This window comes from Buceros rhinoceros, unplaced genomic scaffold (assembly GCF_000710305.1).
Source record: "Buceros rhinoceros silvestris isolate BGI_N320 unplaced genomic scaffold, ASM71030v1 scaffold3093, whole genome shotgun sequence".
Classification (NCBI taxonomy): domain Eukaryota; kingdom Metazoa; phylum Chordata; class Aves; order Bucerotiformes; family Bucerotidae; genus Buceros; species Buceros rhinoceros.
This window is the reverse complement of record NW_010401661.1, coordinates 73,290-83,064: the sequence shown is the minus strand read 5'-3', so window position 1 is coordinate 83,064 and position 9,775 is coordinate 73,290. Positions and strand designations below refer to the sequence as shown.

The window sequence follows — 9,775 nt, the reverse complement described above, 5'->3', positions numbered from 1 at the left end:
TTCCTGCTGCTCCCAACAGCTCTAGTCTTGCTAATTCATGTTGAAATGATTAGGAAGAAGTCATTAAGATTACAGTTGTGTTAGAGACAAGTGCTTAAAACCTGAGCAATTGCTCCTGACCAAAACAATGGCATTGCAAATTGGGAGAGTCTTTCTTATCTTTTGTCTGTCAGTGCTAATTGTCTACCTTTCTCTTAAGAACCGAAATGAAAAATAAAGGGTTTCAGCTGCACATGCTCCATGCATTGACTACTAACTGCTAGCACTTCAGAGAGGATTTATATGTTTTAGCACATCTCCAATCCACAAATTTCATTAAGGTTTGCCCTGGCCAAAGAAGCTGATAGGATTAGAATGAGAAGAACATATGCTAGTAACGTGTGCTGAATGCCACCTTGCTGATGCTCAGGGGAGTTTGCACCTACTGTAACGCTAATGGTGACTACTAGGGGGCTTTCTGGGTGATGGTCCACCTCTTGGATGACATGACAATAAAATCCAGGTAATAAAGAGGCATCCCAGGAAAAACTAGTTGTCTCCTTTGAAAAGGATGCCTTTGGAGCTGGTGCCTTTGCATTGCCTGTAGCTTAGGCATTGCCACACAAAGGAGAAATTCTTGAACATTTGTGCTGTGAGTGTCTGTCAGCCTTACTTGAACCTGCTTTGTGTGCTCAAGATCCGATTGCTGTGTGTAGACCAGAACAGACTCTGTGTCTATTAGAACAGATAAATACGCTGCAAACTTCCTGGACAACAATGCCTGCCATAACCTTTTTTCCATCTGCTGCCTTGCCCTGTATGCAACACCCAAATACTATGTGTGATCTTTCATTTAGATTGCATGTCTAGGCAGCAAACATATCAGTGAGATAAACAGAGACAGAGGTGAGCACTGCTATCCGAGCTCCAGGACTCTGTAGCATTTGAGTAACCATTTCTTTCCAGTTCCTTGGTGTTGAAAGGCAAATCTGCCCTACATAAACCTACCTCTATGAGCAGGGGTATTCCTTCCACGCCATGTCCTTCCCAACCTCCAGCTGAGCAGGGAACCCAGGGCAGAAAGCAATGCAGCTGGAGCATAAGTATGCTCCACCACTCTTCAGTGGGCTGCTGGTTCCTCAGAGCCAGCTGCCAGCCTCCAGAACTTAAATTGGTTTCAAGGAGCTCAGTGCTGTGGTTTGCTGACCCAGTCCCCAACAGATACTCAGCTCCAGATGATATAAATTATGAAGATCAGCTGTCTCAGAGCAGGGAATCTGTAACCAAGTGGGATTCGTCCTGAAGCTGGAATTTCTGTCAGCAGCTGCTGGTAGTCACTGTAGCCCCAGAATGTGAGGCATCAGCTCTTCTGATTTCACATTCTTCACCTTCCTCTGAAAATATTCCAACATTTAACATTCCACAAATTGTCCAGTTGCAGGACTGAATCTCTGGAATCATAAAAATACCTCCAAAATTGGCTGAGGCATACATGCCATTATTTTCTCAAATGAACAGGCACAGCAGTGCATCTTGCATACTCTGGAGCTAATAACTGGGCAAGTGAAAGCCCTTCTCCCAAAGAACACCAAAATTCAGCTACTTCCTCAGTAGGGAGATCTTCTAAAAACTACCTTGAAGTATTTAGGAGCATTCAGACTAAAATTGTCAGGCCAAAGATGACATCAGACACCCCCTATTTCTAATCCTGGCCTCACTGCTAATGCACCTCTTAACCTTCCTAGGCCAGCCAACCAGCTTGTGAAAGGGAGGTGACATTTATTGTCTTCCTTACTATCATTACAGCATTCATTAAACACTATTTGTAAAGCACTTTCAAAATCGTGTGAAGAATTATTTCTAATACAGTTTCTATTCTGTGTTTTGGTGGTTTTCAGTCATTTTCTGAACAGAGCATGACTCTTCTCATCAGCTTGTTCACAGTGCAGCTTTCAGGTGATGACTGAGGCGCTTCGATTTAAGAAGTTGATGCTCTTAAGCAAGAAGCAGTTTCTCTTGAACTACAGTAGCAGGCTGTGTGGATTCCCAGTGCATAGTCATGTGGGGTCATCTGGACCAGCTTTGCGTCACTCTGGTTTGGGGGGAAAACGGGGGCATGAGTGTCAGCCCCTGCCTTGTTCCAGGGGTTATGAGATAATGGCATGAAACTCACTGGCTTTATTATTTGGCATATTCACCAAAGAAACAGCTATTCTTGAAAACGTGCATGGAGTTGCCTTAAATTGATTTAGCAAATCGGTTTACTGGCAGCAGGGCAATAACCGCGGTTTTAAAGCGAGGGGGTTCAAAGGCAGAATTGCATCAGTTTAGCTAGATTGGTTTTGAGCTGATTTTATTGCTTCAGGTTGTGGTTTGCGGTTTGAGGGTGGGGTTTTTTGGTTCTTTGAGTGGTGGGGTTTTTTTTTCATGACAAAGTTACAAAGATAATTTCATAAGTAAAATTTCAGTTTTAGAATTACAGTGAACTGATTTTTTCACCTCTGTAAGTGGTTTCACTGTATTCCAGGTCTCTATAAGTAGCTTTCACTCCTGTTACAGTACTCAGATACAGCCCATTTAAGTCACTTAGTCTGAGCAAAACTTTGATAACATCAAGGCCTTGATATGATTTTAGCCTCATTACTGGGACATTGACTTTTTTCAGATAACAAGACATGGCAATAAAATGACAACCCTCAAACCGCTCTGTTGTACGCATTTCTTCGTAAAGCAAAGTTAATAGATGGATCGAAGTATCACTACTGGGTTACAAACCACATTTTAAAATGAAGGTTTATATTCAATTAACCTGGTAGTTTGTAAAGGCTGCAGGTCCTTGGTAAACCACAGTTGTAGGCACAGTGGTCATAAACCAGGAGTCTCCAGACTTTTCCAGTGCCGCCTACCTGCCACCACACTCAGCAGCTTTGGTGTGGCTCTCTCCTAAAGACCAAATACAGGAGCTTTCAGAGCAGAGATGAGTAAGGATTACTTTTCTCTGTGTGTTTTTTGGTTAATTTTTTTCTTCTTGGGAGCTTGCTTTGTGGATAAAAAGGATTTCATCCTTTGGCCCGTCTCTCCAGAGTCTCTTAAGAAAAACAGAAGAACAATGTGACTGTACAACAAGTATGAGTTTTTCAGAGCGATAAAAAAGGCATTAGAAATCGACAGCAAAATCAGAAATGAAATTATCTCATTTCTTCAACCCCAAGATGGTTTTGATCTTGTTAAATTGAATTTCATTAAGGAAAGCTGGGACAAAGATATTTTCAGTTTGGGTTTTTCTGTTCGGTTTCAGTTTTAGTTTTTGTTCAGTTCATCAAGGTAACTTCAAATCTGCACCCTGTGACTCAGGGAGAACTGGCTCATTAGCAGCAGCGCCTGCTAAAAAATACTGCCTGTCTCTGTTTTCACAGCTGCTAGAGCCGGACATGGAGGTGGTGCTTCCCCTTCTGCATCCTGTTTTGGGGATGCAGCAGGGGCAAGGATGTTTCTCCCAGCAGGTTACCATCCCTGACCCAGGCTTAACGAAGCCACAAACTGCTCACAAAGGAGCAAACCGGAAATGTTACCGAATAAAAACTCTTTCCACTTGTCTAAAAACTTGTTGAGCATCATTTGTAATGTTTATTTCTTTCCTCCCGTTGCCCCTCTCAGTGCCCGGCTTCATGCAGAGCAAGCTTCTCCCTCTCAGTTGCAGGGCTTGCCAGATGCTAATTGACTGTTAAAAATGTTCTCCTGAACATACAAATGCTGCGCAGCTTTGCTGGCAAGGACCAGCAACTTCGTCATCAGGCTGTTGCAAGCCAGGCTCCGTAGGTCTGGGAAGCTGATACCCCGACTTGAGTGGCAGAATAAACATGACTTTAGCTTTTTAAAATGCTTTCCACTCCCTCCTGTGAACTCAATTTAACATTCTTTCCTGAATAACTTTGTTTTCATAATTATATTTACTAAATGGCACCCCAGTCTATTGGCCATAAAAATAAAAAAGCTTCTCCTGAGTGATTGCTTGCCAAAGATCTTTTTGTTAGAAATAGTTCATACCCTTTGTTGCTCCTCTGGGATTTTTGCAGCTGATCTGAAAGCCTCATAATTAATTTTAGAAATAATTAGAAATACTTTTTTCATCTTTGTTCTGACTTTATAATTACTAAGTGCATCAAGACTGGTTTTGAGATGTCAGAGTGCTTTCAGATCATAGTTCTCATGAGCAGAGAAGTCTTTAAGCATGGGGCTCCTAAGCACATGAACAGCTCCGCTGAAGCCAATGAACCTGTTCACATGCTTAAAATCTGTGTGAGACGAGCATGCTCTAGCGCCAAGTATTGAAAGTGAGAAGCAGGGATGAGAAAACTTTCTTTGTCTGAAACACACACTTGGCATTGCAACTGAATAGATACTGAGGCAAAAAAAAAAAAAACAAACCAAAGCGAAACTGAGAGGTCTTCAAGTAGTGTTGAGTCCCTTCTTCCTCAGTTAACACCTCTTTTCTGAGTCTATACAGAGTAGATAGATCCCATAGTACTTCATAAAATCTCCATCTCTGACAAGATGTGGAGTTTAAACACAAAACTGAGAAAAAAACCCAAACCCTATGCCAACATCTTTACATCCAGGGGGTGGACGTTTTCCTTATCAAGGTAATGTCCTCTCACACAGCTCTGGAGGGCTCTCCGTTATCCAACATAATATTATCCTATGCTAATGCAGGCAGAAAAGCCATTTGGCTGGTGGTAACACAGGGTGAAGTTGCAGACCACAGGCAGTGAGTTGTCTGCTCTGCTCTAAATGATTAAGAGTCAAAAAACAAGCATGTGCTGAGTGCTGTGGTACAGAGACTGCCTGCATGGCGTTTGTTACTTCCCTGAGCCTTGCACACCAGGCTCGATCCATGACTGGGCTCCACATGTTCCCTGGGTTGCATTAGACCTTAGTTAGGTTAGCTGTGGTGCCAAGACAATTTATATGGTGGTGTGTCAGAGAAACCCCGTTCCAAATAGTTTATTTCAGCATGTGAATTGATCCAATCTGTGCCTGTGTCTGGATGATAAATACTTTAAAAAAAAACAGAAAAAAAGTATGTTAAAGAGTATGTTTAGTCAAATAACACCAGAAAAGCACTAACAAAGATAGATGTTTGTCTCAAAAAAAGGATTGGATATGTTTCTAATATGCATGAGGACAACGTGCAAAGAAGCTGAGTTTGTACTCCTTCCTCTGCCACTTGCTCTTACCAACTAAAGCCTCTTTGGGCTGTAAGTTTCAGGTTTGTAAAATGTGACTGAAGATATTTCTTGCAATTATTTTTCTGGGGGTCTGTTCTGGAAAATTGTTGCAAACAGATGGGGTGGTGCACTAACTCTGTGTTCCATCTCTCAACAGCTTTGATCTCGTTACTATTGGGGGGATCTCCATTATCCTGCACTTTGAGCGGGCTCCTTTCATCACCCAGGAGCACACACTGTGGCTGCCATGGGATCGCTTCTTCGTGATGGAAACTATAGTCATGAGACACGAAGAGAACGAGATCCCAAGCTGTGACCTCAGTAACTTTGCCCGGCCCAACCCTGTGGTTTCCCCATCTCCACTGACAGCTTTTGCAAGTTCCTGCTCGGAGAAAGGTCCTATCGTTCCTGAAATTCAGGTATGAAAGATCTGAGCCAAAGAAAAGAATTTCGTAGAATCATTTCATAGAATGGTTTGGGTTGGAAGGGACCTTCAAAGATCACCTACTCCAACCGCCCTGCCATGGGCAAGGATACCTTTCACTAAACCAGGCTGCTGAAAGCCCCATCCAACCTGACCTTGAACACTGTCAGGGAGGGGACATCCACAACCTCTCTGGGCAACCTGTGCCAGTGTCTCACCACCCTCACAGTGAAGAATTTCATCCTAATATCTAACCCAATCTAATAAAACCATCACCCCTTGCCATATCTCTACACTCCCTGATAAAATGTCTGTCCCCTTCCCTCTCTGGGCAACCTGTGCCAGTGTCTCACCACCCTCACAGTGAAGAATTTCATCCTAATATCTAACCCAATCTAATAAAACCATCACCCCTTGCCATATCTCTACACTCCCTGATAAAATGTCTGTCCCCTTCTTTCTCAGAGGCTCCTTTAAGCACTGAAAGGCCGCACTAAGGTCTCCCTGGAGCATTCTCTTTCCAGGCTGAACAACCAAATCACTCTCCCCTGTCCTCATAGAGGAGGTGCTTCTCCTAATCCAGCTCCTTTCTGTGCTTCTTTTGCCTGAGCAATATGAACACAACGAGGCTTCTGTGCCTTTCTCTATTCACCTGCTTTCCTAAAAAGAAGCACTGCCCATTTGTTGTACCATTTTTCAGATGTTTGCCAGGAGCGCTCGCTGCACTTAGACAGGTTTGTTTTCCCTTGTCCTTGAGGGATGGAGGCAAAGCACTTGTGGCTGACAGCAAATCCTTCGTTGGCTCTGCTTTGCTTTCACCTGTCATCGCAGGAGGTGGGCTGGGGCCCTTGTGTGACCCACAACAAGCCTTTGGGCAGCCCTTTGGCGTTCAATATGCCCAGCAAAATGACTGCTCACACTCTAATGCTTTTCTCCCGTTCAGGAGCAAATTTTACCCATAGGGCATCACAGACCTCAGTGGTGGAGTATCAGGTGTGAACTTGCTCCAGGTTTGAAGGCATTCCCCTCACTCTACAAAGCTGCTGAGATGGCTGGCAGCTGGCCAGCCTGTGGAGCACCTCAGTTTTATTGCATTCCATGATGTTTGGGATAGATGAGCAAGGCAAGAGGGTTACTTTTAGTTGCTCAACTCCATTTTCCTTTTTTAAGAAGGCGTGAGTGAGATAAAGTAGATTAACAACCTGCTGTGTATTCAAAGGATTTTGCCAAATGGAAATTGAATTGTCCAAATGACTGAATTATCCATCTTCCTTAAAAATACTCACTGTGTTGAAATATATGGATGTATCAGCATTCAAGTTTTCCTTTCCTGGGCATGTTGATCCCCGGGTTTTAGATGCCAGCATTAGGCCTTTCCTGGGAACTGCTTTTAGTGACCAATAATTGTCTGACAATGTAGAAATAATAACAAGTGTAGGGACAAATTGTGTGCATCCTGCTTCACTCCACTGGGGTTGCAGTAGCGTTAATGAGGAAAGAAGCCACTTTATATCTTCTAATTTTAATACATCAGGTACAGAACCCAGCAACAAATAAAGCTAGTGGTCTCTCTACCTTTCCCTCTGGACCAAATGCTGTGATTCTTTCTCACGCTAATTTCCAATTACAGTCACCAGGTTTGTCCCAGTATAATTACTAATTAAGTCCCACATCTCGTAAAGTCCATCAGATTGCAAATTCTTGGTTCAGTTTTCACATCTCTCTTTTCTTAAACCAACGAAGACCACGACAAGTAATGTTCAGTGCTGGCTGGGAAAGAAGCAAATACCTGATGCAGTGCAACTATAATGATAACCTCACTCACTATTTGGGAGGATACTTGTTAGATTGTGGTACTTACATCTATTGAACTAACACATTCTAAAACTCTTCTTCAATAAGAGTGTGTGTCTGACCATCGACTGTGAAAACAGCCAGGGATGTAGATTATAAGCCATGGTTTGATACGGTTTCTTGACTATAGATGATGGAATCACAGAATGGTTTTGGTTGGAAAAGACCCGCAGTGAGCAGGGACATCTGCAACTAGAGCAGATTGCTCAGAGCTCCAAGGTCCAACCTGACCTGGAATGTTTCCAGGAATGGTGCACCTACCAGTTCTCTGGACAACCTGTGCCACTGTCTCACCACCCTCATTGTAGATGTTTAGTGCCAGTTGAAATGTCTGGCAGATATCCTGCTTAGCCTCCAACTGCCAATCCAGAACAATCCCCCTATCAGCATCCTGCATTAGATCTACCAGGCCCTTGTGAGTGTCATGGATAACTTGGACATCCCAAATCGCACTAGACACCTGTTATTATGTTCCACCTCCAATGTTGACAGGAGAAGGGTAGCAGAGTTTTTGGTGCAGGAGTATACAAGACCAGCTGGCGGCCAGTCACCAGTGGTGTTCCTCAGAGGTCAGTACTGGGGCCTGTCCTCCTTAACATCTTTATCAACAACCTGGATGAGGAGATTCAGTGCACCCTAAGTTCACAGATGAACCCAAGTTGAGAGGTAGAGTTGTCTGCCTGAAGGTCGGGAGGCTCTACAGAGGGATCTGGACAGGCTGGATCGATGGGCCAAGGCCAATGGTATAAAATTCAACAAGACCAAGTGCTGGGTCCTGCACTTGGGTCACAACAACCCCTTTTAACGTTACAGGCTTAATGAAGAGTGGTTGGAAAGCTGCACAGCAGAAAAGGACCTGGGTGGCGGCCCAGTGGAAAGGGACCTGGGGCTGTTGTTCAACAGCCGGCTGAATATGATCCAGCAGTGTGCCCAGGTGGCCAAGAAGGCCAATGGCTTCCTGGCTTGTATCAGCAATAGTGAGGCCAGCAGGAGTAGGGAAGTGATTGTCTCCCTGGACTCAGCACTGGTGAGGTCACACCTTGAGTACTGTGTCCAGTTTTGGGCCCCTCACTTCAAGAGGAATATTGAGGTGCTGGAGCATGTCCAGAGAAGGGCAATGAAAGTAGTGAGGGGTTTAGAGAACTTGTGTTATGAGGAGCGGCTGAGGGAACCGGGAATGTTTAGCCTGGAGAAGAGGAGGTTCAGAGGAGACCGTATTGCTCTCTACAGTTACCTGAAAGGAGGTTGTATAGAGGTGGGGGTTGGTCTCTTCTCCCGTGTTATGAATGACAGGATGAGAAGAAATGGCCTTAAGCTGAGTCGGGAAATTTCAGTTGGATATCAGGAAACATTTCTTTACGGAGAGGAACAGGTTGCCCAGGGAGGGGGTGGAGTTCCCATCTCTGGAAGTGTTTAAAAGACATGTAGATGTGGTGTGGAGGGACATGGTTTAGGGACCCTGGCAGGGATAAATCCAGACATCTTAAATTCCACTGATTGCCTGGACCCTTGTTGATCCCAGGTCCACAGGCAGAGGCTGACCACCAAGCTGGCCAGGTTCTCCCACATGGGTCAGTACAGAAGACCATGAAAGCCCAGTGCTGTGAGTGCCTCCTCCACCCTGGCAGTGCAGGGTGAATGGTGGGACTCAATGATCTTAAAGGTCTCTTCCAACCAGATGATTCTGTGATTCTGTTAGGCTGCCACAGAATTAGGCTTTGTGGCTAAGAGGAGGATGTCCTTGGCCATTCCTCTTGTATGATGAATGATGACAGGTAATAACAAAGTTTGACATGGGGTGGGGAAATCCAGTGACTGCAGATAGATAAATCACAGTATTTTCTGGGTTGTTAAGGCTTATGATGCATTCCTTTAAAAAAGTAATATATAATTCTTAATTATCTCAGCATGTACAAACACCAATCATGGAAAGCCTGAAAACACTGGAGAGGTGGACTCAGCCACCATCTCCAGGCAAGCAGTGTTGCCAGAGATGACTTGCAGTATATTGTGATCGCCAGTGTTGTACAGATGTGATTTATGTCCCTGGCACTCATCTCCCTCCATCCCACCATACCAGGTGATCCAAGTAGTTGTGCCGGAAGGCAGCTCTGCTGCCCACCAGGCTGCCTATCTGCTGCCAGCCTCCACCTATGCCTTCACCTCCATAAGCATGATCACATCTGCAGAAATCTGATATGAGCACAATGAATGTTGGCACATCAACATCTTACCTTTCAGCCTATCTAAATTTGTGCCATAAATTCTTGCCTCAAACTGACCCTAGCCA

At 44.4% G+C, this 9,775-nt stretch overlaps 1 protein-coding gene across 1 annotated transcript in view; it reads left to right on the top strand.

Annotated features, from left to right (window-relative positions):
* Positions 1–9,775, top strand: part of TENM4 (teneurin transmembrane protein 4) — a gene marked incomplete at its 5' end in the record, with an annotated part of 99,157 nt that overhangs the window by 16,131 nt on the left and 73,251 nt on the right. The window contains one exon of the mRNA XM_010132341.1: positions 5,365–5,626. Within this exon, the coding sequence (XP_010130643.1) occupies positions 5,365–5,626 (262 nt within the window). The remainder of the gene's footprint in view (positions 1–5,364; positions 5,627–9,775) is intronic.